The 20000-nt window shown below is 34.4% G+C and overlaps 1 protein-coding gene and 2 non-coding genes across 3 annotated transcripts; 2 read left to right on the top strand and 1 right to left on the bottom strand.

Moving 5' to 3' along the window:
- The first annotated feature begins 8436 nt into the window (after positions 1–8436).
- Positions 8437–11394, top strand: LOC140854585 (ATP synthase subunit b, chloroplastic-like). Its single transcript, XM_073250543.1, has 2 exons — positions 8437–10167; positions 10958–11394. Exons 1-2 carry the CDS (start codon positions 10023–10025, stop codon positions 11380–11382), a joined length of 570 nt encoding a protein of 189 aa, XP_073106644.1. The 5' UTR covers positions 8437–10022; the 3' UTR covers positions 11383–11394.
- A 1705-nt stretch (positions 11395–13099) lies between these two features.
- TRNAR-UCU (transfer RNA arginine (anticodon UCU)) lies at positions 13100–13171 on the bottom strand. Its single transcript has one exon. It is a non-coding gene; the product is annotated as a tRNA-Arg (tRNA).
- A 2029-nt stretch (positions 13172–15200) lies between these two features.
- On the top strand, positions 15201–15288 carry TRNAS-GCU (transfer RNA serine (anticodon GCU)). Its single transcript has one exon. It is a non-coding gene; the product is annotated as a tRNA-Ser (tRNA).
- Positions 15289–20000: the final 4712 nt, after the last annotated feature.

Raw genomic sequence — 20000 nt, 5'->3', positions numbered from 1 at the left:
GATCCATGGTCGATTCTATAACAGATAAATAGGAATTGCTAGTTATACCTCGTGAAAAAAAAAAGACTTTTTCGTGGAATTAGCCATTCCATTTCTTTTAGAGAGAGATTCTCTTTAAGCAAGCAAATATATATAGCATGGTTACTGGAGTCTATTTATCGCATATATACTTCAAAGGACATCATGGCATAACCATCGAGGTGAGTAGAGACCTAAAAGGTCGAAGGGAATGATATATAGACAAGTAAATCCCTTACGAGTCCCAAAGTATCCCCTTTAAGGGGATTCATCATTTGAGGGGAAGTAGACTACTCAAAAATTTCACATTTCCATTTTGTCATAAGTAATTCAGAAAATTTTTTTAAAGTAAAAAAAAAAGAATGAATCAATGAAAGGTTGGTCCTTACTGGGAACTTGAGTAAGGAGTAGCTCTTTGTAGGGTAGGGTTTTATCGAACAAAACAAAGTTTAAAAATAAGAAAGAACCCCTTTTTTTGCTGTAACTACTTGAGCCGGATGAGAGGAAACCTTCACGTCCGATTTTAAAGGGGGAAATCCAATCCTATAGGAACCTATCTCGATTTTTCTTTTGCTAGGCCCATATCTAAAAAACCTACTTTCTTACGATTACGAGGTTCATTCGAATATGAAATCCAATCCCGGAAATACACCATCCCACTTTTTTTTACTACTCAAGGCTTCGAGACATTTCGAAATCGAGAAATCTCTACAGGAGCAGGTGCTATCAGAGAACAATTATCCGATTCAGATTTGCGAATTATTATAGATAATTCATTGGTAGAATGGAAGGAATTAGGAGATGAGGGGTCCACTGGAAATGAATGGGAAGATAGAAAAATTAGAAGAAGAAAGGATTTTTTGGTTAGACGCACGGAATTAGCTAAACATTTTATTCGAACAAATGTAGAACCAGAATGGATGGTTTTGTGCTTATTACCAGTTCTTCCTCCCGAGTTGAGACCAATCATTCAGACAGATGGGGGTAAACTAATGAGTTCGGATATTAATGAACTCTATAGAAGAGTTATCTATCGGAACAATACTCTTACCGATCTATTAGCAACAAGTAGATCTACGCCAGGGGAATTAGTAATGTGTCAGGAGAAATTGGTACAAGAAGCCGTGGATACACTTCTTGATAATGGGATCCGGGGACAACCAATGAGGGATGGTCATAATAAAGTTTACAAGTCATTTTCAGATGTAATTGAAGGCAAAGAAGGAAGATTTCGTGAGACTCTGCTTGGTAAACGGGTCGATTATTCGGGACGTTCCGTCATTGTTGTGGGTCCTTCTCTTTCATTACATCAATGTGGATTACCTCGAGAAATAGCAATAGAGCTTTTCCAAACATTTTTAATTCGTGGTCTAATCAGACAACATGTTGCTTCTAACATAGGGATTGCTAAAAGTCAAATTCGGGAAAAAGAACTGATTGTATGGGAAATACTTCAAGAAGTTATGCGGGGGCATCCTGTATTGTTGAATAGAGCACCCACCTTGCATAGATTAGGCATACAGGCCTTCCAACCCATTTTAGTGGAGGGGCGCGCTATTTGTTTACACCCATTAGTTTGTAAGGGTTTCAATGCAGACTTTGATGGAGATCAAATGGCTGTTCATGTACCTTTATCTTTGGAAGCTCAAGCGGAGGCTCGTTTACTTATGTTTTCTCATATAAATCTCTTGTCTCCAGCTATTGGGGATCCCATTTCCGTACCAACTCAAGATATGCTTATCGGACTCTATGTATTAACGATCAGGAATCGTAGAGGTATTTGTGCAAATAGGCATAATCCATATAATCGCGGAAACTATCAAAATAATACAGTTGACAATAATGACTATAAGTATACGAAAGAGAAAGAACTGTATTTTTCTAGTTCCTATGATGTACTTGGAGCTTATCGGCAGAAACGAATCAGTTTAGATAGTCCTTTGTGGCTCCGATGGAGACTAGATCAACGTGTCATTGGCTCAAGAGAAGTTCCCATCGAAGTTCAATATGAATCTTTGGGTACTTATCATGAGATTTATGAGCACTATCTAATAGTAGGAAGTGTAAAAAAAGAAATCCATTGTATATACATTCGAACCACTCTTGGTCATATTTCTTTTTATCGAGAAATAGAAGAAGCCATACAGGGGTTTTGTCGGGCCTATTCATACGCTATCTAAACTAATAAATTAGATTAGGTGATGCCCGTGCCCGTAGGGATTCGGGTCTCTCCAGTTTCACTGGTATCATAATTTCTGAATTTTTGCGTGAATCAAGATTGAGATTGAGGAAAGGAAGTTTTCGAATCACTGACTCAGGCCCATTGTCGAATCCTACTCAGCAGAATATAGAGGTACTTATGGCAGAACGGGCTGATCTGGTCTTTCACAATAAAGTGATAAATGGAACTGCTATGAAACGACTTATTAGCAGATTAATAGATCATTTCGGAATGGCATATACATCACACATCCTGGATCAAGTAAAGACTTTGGGTTTCCAGCAAGCCACTGCTACATCTATTTCATTAGGAATTGATGATCTTTTAACAATACCTTCTAAGGGATGGTTAGTCCAAGACACTGAACAACAAAGTTTTATTTTTGAAAAACACCATCATTATGGAAATGTACATGCGGTAGAAAAATTACGTCAATCCATTGAGATATGGTATGCTACAAGTGAATATTTGAGACAAGAAATGAATCCTAATTTTCGGATGACTGATCCTTCTAATCCAGTCCATCTGATGTCCTTTTCGGGAGCTAGAGGAAATGCATCTCAGATACACCAATTAGTAGGTATGAGAGGATTAATGTCGGATCCCCAAGGACAAATGATTGATTTACCCATTCAAAGCAATTTACGCGAAGGGCTTTCTTTGACAGAATATATAATTTCCTGCTACGGAGCCCGCAAAGGAGTTGTAGATACTGCTGTACGAACATCAGATGCCGGATACCTCACGCGTAGACTTGTTGAAGTAGTTCAACACATTATTGTACGTAGAACGGATTGTGGTACTATCCGAGGTATTTCCGTGAGTCCTCGAAATGGGATGACGGAAAAAATTTTTGTCCAAACACTAATTGGTCGTGTATTAGCAGACAATATATATATGGGTCTACGATGCATTGCCGCTCGAAATCAAGATATTGGGATTGGACTTGTCAATCGATTCATAACCTTTCGGGCACAACCAATATATATTCGAACCCCCTTTACTTGCAAGAGTGCATCTTGGATCTGTCAATTATGTTATGGTCGGAGTCCCACTCACGGCGACCTGGTCGAATTGGGAGAAGCCGTAGGTATTATTGCGGGTCAATCAATTGGGGAACCAGGGACTCAACTAACATTAAGAACTTTTCATACCGGTGGAGTATTCACAGGTGATACTGCCGAACATGTACGAGCTCCTTCTAATGGAAAAATAAAATTCAATGAGGATTTGGTTTATCCCACACGTACCCGTCATGGGCATCCTGCTTTTCTATGTTCTATAGACTTGTATGTAACTATTGAGACTCGGGATATTATCCATAATGTGAATATTCCACCAAAAAGTTTGATTTTAGTTCAAAATGATCAATATGTAGAATCAGAACAAGTGATTGCTGAGATTCGTGCCGGAACGTCTACTTTTCGTTTTAAAGAGAAGGTACGAAAACATATTTATTCTGAATCAGAGGGAGAAATGCACTGGAGTACCGATGTCCACCATGCATCTGAATATACACATGGTAATGTTCATCTATTACCAAAAACAAGTCATTTATGGATATTAGCAGGAGGTCCGTGCAGATCCAGTATAGTGTCTTTTTCGCTCCACAAAGATCAAGATCAAATGAATGTTCATTCTTTTTCTTTCGAAGAAAGATATATCTTTGACCCCTCAATGACTAATCATCGAGTAAGACATAAATTGTTGGATACTTCTGGTAAAAAAGATAGGGAAATTCTTGACTATTCAAGACCTGATCGAATCATATCCAATGGTCATTGGAATTTCATATATCCTTCTATTCTCCAAGAAAATTCTGATTTCTTGGCGAAAAAACGAAGAAATAGATTCATTATCCCATTACAATATGATCAAGAACGAGATAAAGAACTAATGCCCTGTTTTGGTATTTCGATTGAAATACCCATAAATGGTATTTTACGTAGAAATAGTATTCTTGCTTATTTTGATGATCCACGATACAGAAGAAATAGTTCAGGAATTACTAAATATGGGACCATAGAGGTAGATTCAATCATAAAAAAAGAGGATTTGATTGAGTATCGAAGAGCAAAAGAATTTAGTCCGAAATACCAGAAAGTAGATCGGTTTTTTTTCATTCTCGAAGAAGTGCATATCTTACCCGGATCTTCGTTCATAATGGTCCGGAACAATAGTATCATTGGAGTAGATACACAACTCGCTTTAAATACAAGAAGCCGGGTAGGCGGATTAGTCCGAGTGGAGAGAAAAAAAAAAAGTATTGAACTGAAAATCTTTTCTGGAGATATTCATTTTCCTGGAGAAACAGATAAGATATCCAGGCACTGCGGCATTTTGATACCACCAGAGACGGAAAAAAAAAATTCTAAGAAATCAAAAAAATTGAAAAATTGGATCTATGTCCAACGGATCACACCCACCAAGAAAAAGTATTTTGTTTCGGTTCGGTCCGTAGTCACATATGAAATAGCTGATGGGATAAATTTAGCAACACTTTTCCCTCGGGATCTCTTGCAGGAAAGGATAATGTCCAACTTAGAGTTGTCAATTATATCCTTTATGGAAATGGCAAGTCAATTCGAGGAATTTATCACACAAGTATTCAATTAGTTCGGACTTGCTTAGTATTGAATTGGGACCAAGAAAAAAATGGTTCTATAGAAGAGGTTCATGCTTCCTTTGTTGAGGTAAGGACAAATGATCTGATTCGCGATTTCATAAGAATTGAGTTAGTCAATTCCACTATTTCGTATACCGGAAAAAGGTATGATAGGGCAAGTTCCGTATTGATTTCCGATAATAGATTAGATCGCACCAATATCAATCCTTTTTATTCCAAGGCGAAGATTCAATCACTTACCCAACATCAAGGAACTATTGGTATTGGTACGTTGTTGAATCGAAATAATGAATGCCAATCTTTGATAATTTTGTCATCATCCAATTGTTCTCGAATTGGTCCATTCAATGGTTCGAAATATAACAATGTGACAAAAGAATCAGATCCCATAATCCAAATTAGGGATTTGCTGGGTCCCTTAGGGACTATTGTCCCTAAAATAGCGAATTTTTTTTCATCTTACTATTTAATAACTCATAATCATATCTTGTTAAAAAAATATTTGTTACTTGACAATTTTAAACAGACTTTCCAAGTACTTAAATACTGTTTAATAGATGAAAATAGGAGGATTTATAATCCCGATCCATGCGGTAACATAATTTTGAATCCATTCCATTTGAATTGGTGCTTTCTCCATCACGATTATTGTGAAGAGACATCTACAATAATTAGCCTTGGACAATTTATTTGCGAAAATGTATGTCTATTCAAATACGAATCACACGTAAAAAAATCTGGTCAAATTTTAATTGTTCATGTTGACTCCTTAGTTATAAGATCAGCTAAACCCTATTTGGCCACTCCAGGAGCAACTGTTCATAGCCATTATGGAGAAATACTTTACGAAGGAGATACATTAGTTACATTTATATATGAAAAATCGAGATCTGGTGACATAACGCAAGGTCTTCCAAAAGTGGAACAAATCTTAGAAGTGCGTTCGATTGATTCAATATCGATGAACCTAGAAAGGAGAGTTGAAGGTTGGAACGAACGTATACAAAGAATTCTTGGAATCCCCTGGGGATTCTTGATTGGAGCTGAGCTAACCATAGCCCAAAGTCGTATCTCTTTGGTTAATAAGATCCAAAAGGTTTATCGATCCCAGGGGGTACAGATCCATAATAGACATATAGAAATTATTGTACGTCAAGTAACATCAAAAGTGTTGGTTTCAGAAGATGGAATGTCTAATGTTTTTTTACCTGGAGAATTAATCGGCTTTTTGCGAGCGGAACGAGCAGGGCGTGCTTTGGACGAAGCGATCTGTTATCGGGCAATCTTATTGGGAATAACGAGGGCATCTCTAAATACTCAAAGTTTCATATCCGAAGCAAGTTTTCAAGAAACCGCTCGAGTTTTAGCAAAAGCTGCTCTACGAGGTCGTATTGATTGGTTGAAAGGCCTGAAAGAGAACGTTGTTCTGGGGGGGATTATACCTGTTGGTACCGGATTCCAAAAATTAGTACACCCTTCAAGGCAAGACAAGAACATTCATTTGGAAATAAGAGATATTTTGTTACACCATAGAGAATTATTTTGTTCTTACGCCCAAAACAATTTCCATGAGACAAATTTCCATGAGACATCAGAACAATCATTTACGCGATTTAATGATTCCTAAGAGCAGATTCTTTTCTTTCACTTTAACTATTTTTCAATTATCTGGTCCGATTATTGATTTGGTAAAAAATAAAATAAGTAATTAAAAGAAATTAATGGTTTGGGTCGTGTATCAACGGTCAATCCCCCGTAGAAGGTTCCATCGGAACAATTATTTATTTCAGGTTACCTCGTCTCTTTGTTAAAAAAAAAAGGAAGTCTGGGGAAAAATGACAAGAAGATATTGGAACATCAATTTGGAAGAGATGATGGAAGCAGGAGTTCATTTTGGTCATGGTACTAAGAAATGGAATCCTAGAATGGCCCCTTACATCTCTGCAAAGCGTAAAGGTATTCATATTACAAATCTCACTAGAACTGCTCGTTTTTTATCAGAAACCTGTGATTTAGTTTTTGATGCAGCAAGTAGGGGAAAAAACTTCTTAATCGTTGGTACAAAAAATAAAGCAGTGGATTCAGTAGCATCAGCTGCAATAAGGGCTCGGTGTCATTATGTTAATAAAAAATGGCTTGGTGGTATGTTAACGAATTGGTCCACTACGGAAACGAGACTTCACAAGTTCAGGGACTTAAGAGCAGAACAAAAGATGGGGAAACTCAACTGTCTCTCCAAAAGAGATGCAGCAATGTTGAAGAGAAAATTATCTACCTTGCAAACATATCTCGGCGGGATCAAATATATGACGGGGTTGCCTGATATTGTGATCATCGTTGATCAGCAAGAAGAATATACGGCTCTTCGAGAATGTGTCATTTTGGGGATTCCGACAATTTGTTTAATCGATACAAATTGTGACCCAGATCTCGCAGATATTTCGATTCCAGCAAATGATGACGCTATAGCTTCAATCCGATTGATTCTTAACAAATTAGTATCTGCAATTTGTGAGGGTCGTTCTAGCTATATAAGAAATCGTTGATTATCATTAAGAATAATAAGATTAGTTAATTATTTGGCAACTCCATAGATTTATTGGATCGGTACTATTTTTTTTGAATTTTTAAAAAGAGATAAAAAAAGTACTGGGGATATTGATATTATGTTATGATGTTATGTAATTTCTTGGTATCGTAAATAAAATATACGATTAATGATTCAAGTTAATGAGTTGAGAAATAGATGGTTGAATCAAAATAATTCCTTTTTTTGAAGTTCAATTTCTGTCAGAGGACAATATGAATGTTATACCATGTTCCATTAAAACACTCAAAGGGTTATACGATATATCGGGTGTAGAAGTAGGCCAACATTTCTATTGGCAAATAGGAGGTTTACAAATCCATGCCCAAGTACTTATCACTTCTTGGGTCGTAATTGCTATCTTATTAGGTTCAGTCATCATAGCTGTTCGGAATCCACAAACCATTCCGACCGACGGTCAGAATTTCTTCGAATATGTCCTTGAATTTATTCGAGATTTGAGCAAAACTCAGATTGGAGAAGAATATGGTCCTTGGGTTCCCTTTATTGGAACTATGTTCTTATTTATTTTTGTTTCTAACTGGTCAGGTGCTCTTTTACCTTGGAAAATCATACAATTACCTCATGGGGAGTTAGCTGCGCCTACGAATGATATAAATACTACTGTTGCTTTAGCTTTACCCACGTCAGCGGCATATTTTTATGCGGGTCTTACCAAAAAAGGATTGGGTTATTTCGGAAAATACATTCAACCAACCCCAATACTTTTACCAATTAACATCCTAGAAGATTTCACAAAACCTTTATCTCTTAGTTTTCGACTTTTCGGGAATATATTGGCTGATGAATTAGTAGTTGTTGTTCTTGTTTCTTTAGTCCCTTCAGTAGTTCCTATACCTGTTATGCTTCTTGGATTATTTACAAGTGGTATTCAAGCTCTTATTTTTGCAACGTTAGCCGCGGCTTATATAGGTGAATCCATGGAGGGTCATCATTGACTAGTTTTCGAAATAGTCTTTTTTAAGCTTATCCCAATTCATGCATGATTCAAGATAATCCACTTGGTTGGGGAACATAATAGATACAAATACAAATACGTATGAATATACGACCTAGAGTCGTAGGAAAAAAGATAGACGATATTGCGGAATTGTAAAAAAAAAGATGGGTTGGGGGGGTCACACTAGATGTATGTAATCTCTATAAGTCCAGCCCCTGTGTCTGTTTCGAGGAATGATTCTAGAATCCGATTCAATATAAAATATAAAATGCGGGTGGTTTACGTTATGGAAGAAACAAATGTATATGTGATATTAGATATTTACTAGTTATATAGGACTATTCCTAATATATATATATATATTATTATATACCCTATATATATATATATTATTGATTGATTTGATTGCGGTTCACTGCATTTATATAGTTCCAATATAAGTCTTTCTGTTTCGTCTGCGATTGTGGATTGAATGAAATGCAAAAAAGAGATGAACTCAAGGATAGTATCTAGAAGAAAAAAGAAAGGAAAGAAGAATTGAATGAAAGAATGTTTCGAAACAAAGAAATGCAATAACTAGAACCGTATACATATGTATTTACAAAAACTCCATTATGGGTAGAAACTCAAAATGAGATATCGAAATAGTTCTGACGATTCAGTAATATTACCATTTCAATTCGGAGTTTTTAGTTATTTCGACCCGATAGATCTTAATCAGATAGATCTTAATGATAAAATCTTAATGAAAAAAAATGATAAAAAAATTAAGTAAAAATTCATTGGTTGATTGTATCATTAACCATTTCTTTTTTTTTGGTGCGAGGAACTTACCATGAATCCACTGATTTCTGCCGCTTCCGTTATTGCTGCTGGATTGGCCGTAGGGCTTGCTTCTATTGGACCTGGAGTTGGTCAAGGTACTGCTGCAGGCCAAGCTGTAGAAGGTATTGCGAGACAACCAGAAGCAGAGGGTAAAATACGAGGTACTTTATTGCTTAGTCTAGCTTTTATGGAAGCTTTAACAATTTATGGACTGGTCGTGGCGTTAGCGCTTTTGTTTGCGAATCCTTTTGTTTAATCCTAGAAATGTAAAAAAGTACCTTACATACTATACTTTTTTTCTTATTTTTTTAATTCGCTATACTTTTTTCTTATTTTATTAACTCAGAATTGCTGTTTGCTTCTTCTAATTATATCAACGCTTTACTCCTACAATTATTTATTTGTTGAGACAATACCCCAAGAAAGGAAGGACTGTTTTGAGGATGAGTAATTACTGGATCCGCTCGTTTTCTTCCTTCGCGTCCTTAGCTTAGTACAATGGAAACCTTTTTTTTACTTTTTTTAGGAATCGTTTCAACAAACGAGATATTTCACAATTGACATGAGACCCAAGACTTAACCTAATAAGTATTTTATTGGATTGGAAACTTCAAGTAAGAAATTTAAAAATTATCAAATTAAATTACTAGATTTAATCTACTCCCATTAAAAAAAAATGGAAATAAAATTTATATAATAAAAAGAAATCGATCAAAAAAGGGACGACGAAGTGATACAAAAAGAACTCTGTTCTTTGTTAGTCCTATCTATAAGAGGAGAGCATATGAAAAATGGAACCGATTCTTTCCTTTCCTTGGGTCACTGGCCATCCGCCGGGAGTTTCGGGTTTAATACCGATATTTTAGCAACAAATCCAATAAATCTAAGTGTAGTGCTTGGTGTATTGATTTTTTTTGGAAAGGGGGTGTGTGCGAGTTGTGTATTTCAAGAATAGGTTGGATCCATCCGACTGCACTTTATTTATGGTATTTTATTCATTTTATAGGATAAATAGGAAAAAAAGTGCACGATCTCAACGAATTATTTCTGAATAAATTAAGAAATCATATGTAAGAACCATAGCATTTCGTGACTTATTGGTAAATTTGATTCTCTATCAACCAATAATGTGAGACCATTAACATGGTTAAAGCTAAACTGTTTGAAGTCCAGGCAAAACATGGTACTCTTTCTACCGGTACTAACGTACCGAAATGGTTTAAAAATGAATAGTTGGTAATTTATCTGATATAGAACACTCATATCGATAAAATGATTTGAACCATTTATTAAAAAAATGGGCATCTTGCTCTTTTTTCCAATGCCGAATCGACGACCTACGTAAAAAAAAAATAGGAATTTTTGGATTTGAAGAAAAAAAGGAAATAAAAAAAATATAGAAATAAATTGTAAATTTAAATTTTAAATTAAATAAAGAACAAATACAAATAAAGAACAAATACAAATAAAGAAAGAACTTTGCTGACAATTATAGATTTTTGTCTGGTCGGAAGAGTCCTCCTAATATTCTGGTCTTATATCAGTTTCGATGTTTTTGAATATAAACAGAAAAGAGAGGGTAGGCTCATTACATTAAAAAAAAAAGATATGGGAATGCCCATAACATAAAATAAATAATTGAGCGTGAGAGCCAAATGAATCGAAAGATTCATGTTTGGTTCGGGAAGAGATTATGGAAGTTGTGAAATTAATGGTAAGATAATCTACTTTCATTAAATGATTTATTAGATAATCGAAAACAGAGGATCTTGAGTACTATTCGAAATTCGGAAGAATTACGTAGAGGGGCCATTGAGCAGCTCGAAAGAGCCAGGACTCGCTTACGGAAAGTAGAAATAGAAGCAGATGAGTATCGAATGAATGGATACTCTGAGATAGAACGAGAAAAAGAAAATTTGATTAATGCTACTTGTGACACTTTGGAACGATTAGAAAATTACAAAAATGAAACCCTTCATTTTGAACAACAAAGAGCGATTAATCAGGTCCGACAACGAGTTTTTCAACAAGCCTTACAAGGAGCTCTAGGAACTCTGAATAGTTGTTTGAATAGTGAGTTACATTTCCGTACGATCCGTGCTAATATTGGCATTCTAGGGGCCATGGAAGAAATAACAGATTAGCCCTTTTACTTTTACTTTAGTTTAGAGTTTAGGCATTATTTTTTCCCTTTGCTTTCGAAAAAGAATAAAAAAAACACTAATGGTAACCCTTCGAGCCAACGAAATTAGAAATATTATCCGTGAACGTATTGAACAATATAATAGAGAAGTAAAGATTGTGAATACCGGTACCGTACTTCAAGTGGGCGATGGCATTGCTCGTATCCATGGTCTTGATGAAGTAATGGCAGGTGAATTAGTAGAATTTGAAGAGGGTACAATAGGAATTGCTCTGAATTTGGAATCAAATAATGTTGGCGTTGTATTAATGGGTGATGGTTTGATGATACAAGAAGGAAGTTCTGTAAAAGCAACAGGAAGAATTGCTCAGATACCTGTGAGTGAGGCTTATTTGGGTCGTGTTATAAATGCTCTGGCTAAACCTATTGATGGGAGAGGTGAAATTTCAGCTTCTGAATCTCGGTTAATTGAATCTCCTGCCCCAGGTATTATTTCGAGACGTTCTGTATATGAACCTCTTCAAACGGGGCTTATTGCTATCGATTCGATGATCCCTATAGGACGCGGTCAGCGAGAATTAATTATTGGGGATAGACAGACTGGAAAAACAGCAGTAGCTACAGATACGATTCTTAACCAAAAAGGGCAAAATGTGATATGTGTTTATGTAGCTATTGGTCAAAAAGCATCTTCTGTGGCTCAGGTAGTGACTACTTTTCAGGAACGAGGGGCGATGGAATACACCATTGTGGTAGCCCAAACGGCGGATTCACCTGCTACATTACAATACCTCGCTCCTTATACGGGAGCGGCTCTGGCTGAATATTTTATGTACCGTAAAAAACATACTTTAATAATTTATGATGATCTCTCCAAGCAGGCACAAGCTTATCGACAAATGTCTCTTCTATTAAGAAGACCCCCTGGTCGTGAAGCTTATCCAGGAGATGTTTTTTATTTGCATTCGCGCCTTTTGGAAAGAGCCGCTAAATCAAATTCTCGTTTAGGTGAAGGGAGTATGACTGCTTTACCAATAGTTGAGACTCAATCTGGGGACGTTTCAGCTTATATTCCTACTAATGTAATTTCCATTACAGATGGACAAATATTCTTATCCGCCGATCTATTCAATGCTGGAATCCGACCCGCTATTAATGTGGGTATTTCTGTTTCCAGAGTGGGATCCGCAGCTCAAATTAAAGCCATGAAACAAGTAGCTGGCAAATCAAAATTGGAACTAGCGCAATTCGCAGAGTTAGAAGCCTTTGCACAATTCGCTTCTGATCTCGATAAAGCTACTCAGAATCAATTGGCAAGAGGTCAACGATTACGTGAGTTGCTTAAACAATCCCAATCAGACCCTCTCACGGTGGAAGAACAGATAGTTACTATTTATACCGGAGCGAATGGATATCTTGATCCGTTAGAAATTGGACAGGTAAAGAAATTTCTCGTTCAGTTACGTACCTACTTAAAAAAGAATAAACCTCAATTCCAAGAAATTATATCTTCTACCAAGACATTCACCGAGCAAGCGGAAGCCCTTTTGAGGGAAGCTATTCAGGAACAGATCGAACTGTTTTTACTTCAGGAACAAGCGTCAACTTCTCCCTCTTATTCTTAGTACAAGAATACTCATTGAGAAATATTTCTGATTCGAATCATTCAAAAAAGGTTTCTTGGTATAGCCATTTAAAAAAGATAGATGGAAATAAATTGCGTCCAATAGGATTTGAACCTATACCAAAGGTTTAGAAGACCTCTGTCCTATCCATTAGACAATGGACGCTTTTCGTTCCTATTTTCTTCTTTCGTATTCTTCCTTTCTCTTGTTCGGATAAAAAACGATTACACGGAAAATATTTTAGGGAATAAAAAACAAGGATGCATATCCAAATCGATGATGTATGTATAATAAAGGGCATATATAATAAAGAATATAGAGCGGGTAGCGGGAATCGAACCCGCATCGTTAGCTTGGAAGGCTAGGGGTTATAGTCGACGTTGGTTGATCATTTTTAACGTTTCTAATTCAAAACCGAACATGAAATTTTGGTTTCATTCGGCTCCTTTATAGAAGATCGATGTATTCCCAAAGAGAAAAATTAGATCCATAACATCTATGTTAGCTTTTCTGTATGAATCCATCCAAAGCTACTTGCTTTCTAGATGATCCCTCTAGAGGAGGGGGATTATACTAAATCCATTTAGTCTAGTTACTTCGTTCCCTATTTCCACTCGCAGGATCCTGAGGAAAAGAATTTGGTTTCCACCGAGCTGAAACAATATGCTGATGGTTCTAGTAAACCAAAACCATCATTTTATAGCTATTTGGCTTCAATTTCCCTTTTACAAAAAAAAATTGAAGATCTAGTTACGATTGGAAATAAACTTTTGTATCTTCATCCATAGATCCTTTATTCATACTCATTCAATTGGAAGAGTTAATCCAATCCAAAAAAATTATGCTTCGCGACTCCATATCCATAATCCAATCTTTTTTATTCAATTTCTAATTGGCCTTTGGATACAAATCGTGAGAATGTATATTCTTCCTCAAATATACTATTGAGAGGTAAAGGATTAAACCTTTTTAAGAAATAAAGTTTTTGATCGGAATATGAAAAAAACTGAAAGACCCCTTAACTATTTAAGTTTTTGATAGAACGAATCACACTTTTACCACTAAACTATACCCGCTATATATTTATTATTGTATATGAATGGACCATTTGTCGAACAAAAGAGTGAGGCGCAATCAAGATAGCATCAGAATCATGAAAATTTGAGCGTTGACGCTTCGTCCCGCCGGGGACTTAGACTTAAATGGGCGAAGAGCAGAAAGCTTACTTAAATAACATAAAAAAAGTTATAGTTATATTATACTTTTCTTTTCGTTTGATACGAAGTCATTACTGACAGTCCCGGTCTGAAAGAATCATTGAAGCTGGATCATTGAAAGGATGAAATCTGCATACATGGTTTATTTTTTTTTTCAACTTCTCTTTCAACTGCCAGATCTTACTTATGAATTAAGAATTCGGGTCAATTGGATCTCAATTGTTCAAATAAAGCTTGTCTCTTGAACAAATAAATGAGTTATATTATAACTACGTTTATAAATATGTGTGTTTAATATTTGATATTTTTTTTCATTTTAATAATTTTTATTGTTTAATATATGTACATATATATGTACATAATAAATATATAAATATATATACATATATTTATATATTTATTATTCCAGTTTCTTTTCCAGTAAGTAATAAATTGATAAAAAGAAAATAAAAAAATATATTAATTTCATATTAAAATATATTAATTTCATATTAATAATATTAAGTAATAATATTAAGTAATAATATTAAGTATTAATAATAAGAAATGACACTTCAACAAGTATTTTGATTGATATCAAATCATTATTAAATCATTTTATCTATGGAAATACTGGCCTGGCCCGGCCAGTACTTAAACCAAGCCGGGGAATAAACCTTTCGTACAAAATAAAAGAAGTAGGGTATTTTTCTATTTGGGATATCCGTTTCGAATCATTATCTAAATTGAATTCCTGATCAAATTTCTTCTATATATATATATATTTATCCTATTCCTATATAGATATATATTACTTTATTGTTCTTTTTATATATCTTTATAAGTTATATTATAATGTTTATTTATATATGTTATATAATTTATATGTTATATAATTGTTTTACTTTTTTATTTATCTATTTTATATTTTTATATATCTTTACTTCACGTGTCACATCACATAAAAATTTTCCATTTTTAAATGGGGATGGGGATGGGGAGAGATGGCTGAGTGGACTAAAGCGGCGGATTGCTAATCCGTTGTACGAGTTATTCGTACCGAGGGTTCGAATCCCTCTCTCTCCGCTTCTTCTTATTACTTGAAGACTTTCGAATTCGAAGGAATTTCGATCCCTTGATTTTATCATAGGTAAATGTATGGAATAGATAAAATCATAAGAAAAAAAATTTAGAAAAAGCAGGAAAAACTAAAAATATCTTTTTTTTATTCCTCACGTCCAGGATTACGCCCTGGATCATTGGATAAAAATCCGAAGATGAAGAGAGAAATAAAGAATATCACTACTGTATAAACGAATAGTTTGAGAGTAAGCATTACACAATCTCCAAGATCTTTTTTTTGAAAAAGGGAATAGGTTACTTATTTTTTACCACATACACTATTTTGTTTTGACATGACACCCCCAAAAAAATGAAGTGTTTTTTGAAAAGAAAGTCATTTTCACGAATTTCTTTGGAATAAGATTTTGATTCCTTCGTTATCAAAAATTTCTTGTCATATGAATAATTAGGTATTGTAGGCAACCTAATAAAGTCTTTGCTCACTGTAAGGTCAGAACGAGGAAATAAGTTGATCAAAATTCATCGCCGTGGTTATTCAATATACAAGAATTTCGATTTTTGAATCGAGGGTTCATAATGTAAGACTTATCTGGTCTTATCAATTTTTCGAATTTTGATTTATCGAATAAATCATGAATTTAGCAGAGTATTAAATCATCGAAAACTTACAGCAGCTTGCCAAACAAAGGCTAAGAGAAAAAAAAGTACAGGTATGACAGGCATAACATCTACGATTGGATTTAAAAAGGCATAAGCTTCGGGCAATTTGGCGAAGAAAAAACTACTCAAATAAAAGATAGAATTAAGACAGATGCAGATTAAACTAAAGATATTAAGCATAACAAAATTTCGTTCTTGTAGATTAGATAATTTTATTCTGATTGAGTTTTTTTTTATAAGGGAAAAAAAAGACAAGTCAAAAAATCTTTCCTTCCATTCTCAAATGAGAATACAAGGAATTCCATTTTCATACAATATCTTAACTGAATTCCACGTAATGATCAATGAATTTTTTTGATTCTATATCTACATGTGTTGAATCCTAGCAACAATATATCCCCAATGTATTTATTGGGTTGGAATTGACGAATAACCAATACCAATATTAATGTTTATTAGTGTCGAATAGAAATTCGAAATGGGGCGTGGCCAAGCGGTAAGGCAGCGGGTTTTGGTCCCGTTACTCGGAGGTTCGAATCCTTCCGTCCCAGATCGTTTCCATCAGAAACGAAAGATGGGATCACATTGTATCCCACATGAAACATAAAATTGTTAACGAGAACATTGTTCTGAATTCTAAGAATCATTCTTAGAATCATATTTTTTCTTTCATTTGGTTTCTCACAAACGTAATCAAGTGTCAAATGTGGGTGGAAATACTTTTTTTTTAATTCAAAAAAGAAGTTCTGGGTTTATCATTCACATTCAGGATATGTTCGTACTACTCAATATTCATTTTAAAGTTAGTTACTTTTGGAAACTTTATGTCCCATATCTATGAAATGTCAATTCTCACATGAAGCATTCTGAATCGAAATGTGAATGAAAGAAAGGCCTCTTTATTCCCTTACAAGGGTAAAAAGCCTAAAGTAAATAAATGGGGTATCCCAATTCCACAGTCTATGTGGAGACTAAAGAGTAGGGAGTTTTTGGTTACTAATTTCATCACTGGTCTTAAAACTTCTTAAAACTGGTGTGGGAAAAAAATAGTAAAAACGAAATTGATCTGGACCCCATTTTTTTGTATTTTATCTGGTTCATCTTATATCTTATCCGGTTCAAATGAATAATGTAAATCAATGTAATGTAGCGATTGGGGGGAAATTCGTATATTGCATCTACTTGACTTTATGGAATTGATGGAAAAGAAAAATTCTTGAACCTGAAGTAAAACAAAATCCGTATTGTATAAAATAAAAAAGTTTTATTTTATTAATAATTGATTTTGTTCCGGGATTGCAAATCTATTAATATTAAAGGTTCTTCTTTTGAGGTTTATAGTTTATTTGTTCGAGAAAAATGGATCCTTCATGATTGATCGTCCCGAACAATCTTTTTAAGATGTAAATAAGTCTTAAGCAAACTTATTTATTCGTCTTTTTTAGAAATATGTTTCATTCATATGATAGAATATAGAGTTAAATAAATTGGATCCTTACCGAGCCTTCCCCGGATGAATACTTATCTATCCATAGATAGATAGATCTATCCATAGATAGATAGAAAGTATGTACTATTATATACCGGTATACACACACCGGTTGAGCCAATGACTATTCATGATTCCATATTGAATCAATTACATACCGGTTTGAAATAAAATTAGAGGAATGTTATGGTAAAACTTCGTTTGAAACGATGTGGTAGAAAGCAACGTGCGACTTGAAGGACATGATCGGCTGTGGATTCTTACATCCATCATTTTCTATAGGAATGAAGATGTTCTTAGCTCGACATAGTTTGTTCTGCTCTGTTAGGAACCTAATTTGTGTTAGGTTGTAAGTAAATAGTACATGATGGAGCTCGAGCAGAAAGGATTGATTCGTTTATCGGGGGGAAGAATCTAGGGTTAGTAACTATTAATAAGTTAGACCAACTTGTAAGTATATCCTCAATATATAAATCGAAAGGTTAAAAAAATCGAAAAATCAAAGAAGTTTTGAAAAATAAAAAGTAAAATTTTCAGAATTGGTTAAAACCATTTCGATCAAAAGTGTATCACAAGGGAATCCACCGTTTCATATTCTATTTCTATAGCTATAGAAAAAAATAACAAAAAACAAAAAGGTATGTTGCTGCTCTTCTTGAAAGGAGTAAGGATCACCGAAGTAATGTCTAAACCCAATGATTTCACAAAGCAAAGATAAAGGATTCCGGGAACAAGTAAACACTATTTCAATTGTCTCAACAATTGAATCAGAATGAGGAATAAAAATAGATTCGAGATGAGACAAACAAAAGAGGTTAGAGACGGCTCAATAAATGTCTAAGGGTTTCCCTTCGAACCTCTGTCAGAATTACCCCAACTTGAGTTATGAGTACGAATGAATTTCTTTTTTTCTGTAAGGGAATAAAAAAAAACGACTCAAATCATAGTCCTAATCATGGATTTTATGGATCCATTTGCCATTATATACATATACAGAAATTTAGAATCTTTTTTCTCGAGCCGTATGAGGAGAAAACCTTCCCATACGTTTCTAGGGGGGGCATTGTTTATTTACATCTATTCCAATGAGCCATCTACCGAATCGTTGCAATTGATGTTCGATCCCGAAGAGAAGGAAGAGATCTTAGAAAAGTAGGTTTTTACGATCCGATAAAGAATCAAACTTATTTAAATGTTCCTCTTATTCTATATTTCCTTGAAAAAGGTGCTCAACCTACGGGAACTGTTTGTGATATTTTAAGGAAGGCAGAATTATTTCAAGAAAGAACTTCGATTCGAGTTAATTAAAGGAAAAAAACAAAATTAATAAATAAAAAAAAAAGGGGGGGGTAACTAGTATCTATCTTTGTGTAATTATTTACACACAATTTGCCTTTTTCTTGCTGTATTCATACTTAATTTACTTTTTTTCTTGTTTTGTTTGTTGCGGGAATCCACCAACAAATAAGGGGTTAATCTTGCTTATTGTACCTCTATTGATTGAATAAACCCGAGATTTTTTCTTTACTTTACCTCTTTCGTATTTTTTTTTTTCATCCAAATTTATTATTTATGTTTATGTTGTGCCAATCCAACACAAGTCCTTATTTGATTTACTTAAATTTGTTTTCTTAACATTGGATTCATATTGACAATGGTGCATCGAAGAAATATAATTCGATCGTAGATAAATAGATCCGTTTATCTCCACCCCATATTGGTTTTTTCTTTCCTTCACTTCAGTCAAATGATGGGTTTGCCCTACCGGATTTACTGGCATACAAGATGTATTTTCTTAACGAAAAAGAAAAGAAAATTGATAAATAAAATGGTGGTTTGTCACAATTTTGACATCTCTATTGGGAATCTGTTGTTGTTTAATCTGATCTGTCCATTTTGGTATTTTGGTGTTTTTAATTGATCAACAAATCTTTCTTTTCGATTTGTTCTAGTTCAATGTTTTGACGGGGTCGTGCAGTGCAATTCAATTGATTTTTTTATTTTGACCGTATTTACATATCCTATTTATTTTATTCGGGTTGCTAACTCAACGGTAGAGTACTCGGCTTTTAAGTGCGACTATGATCTTTTACACATTTGGATGAAGCAACAGATTCGTCCAGACTATTGGTAGAGTCTATAAGACCACGACTGATCCTCAAAGGTAATGAATGGAAAAAACAGCATGTCGTATAAAATATTATTATTTTTTTTATTATTTAATTATTAATTATTTAATTTATTATTTAATTTATTATTTAATTTATTATTTAATTAAAGTAGAACTTTGAGTTTATCCTTACCGGATCGTTACAAATTTTTTTTCTTTTTGGAAGTGAAAAAAAAATTCCCATTTACAGTTGGGTCTAGTGAATAAATGGATAGAGCCCTATGGCTCTAATTCTGGTGAAATAAAAAGCAACGAGCTTTTGTTCTTAATTTGAATGATTACCCGATCTAATTAGACGTTAAAGATAGATTAGTGCCTGATGCGGGAAAGGGTGGGTTCTTTTGTGAGTGGACCATTGATTTTCTTTCTTTTTTTTTAATGAATCCTAATTATTCT

Source organism: Elaeis guineensis, unplaced genomic scaffold (genome assembly GCF_000442705.2).
Source record: "Elaeis guineensis isolate ETL-2024a unplaced genomic scaffold, EG11 Super_Scaffold_1000265, whole genome shotgun sequence".
Classification (NCBI taxonomy): domain Eukaryota; kingdom Viridiplantae; phylum Streptophyta; class Magnoliopsida; order Arecales; family Arecaceae; genus Elaeis; species Elaeis guineensis.
Note: the sequence above shows the minus strand (reverse complement) of the source record. Positions and strands in the feature narration are given on the sequence as shown.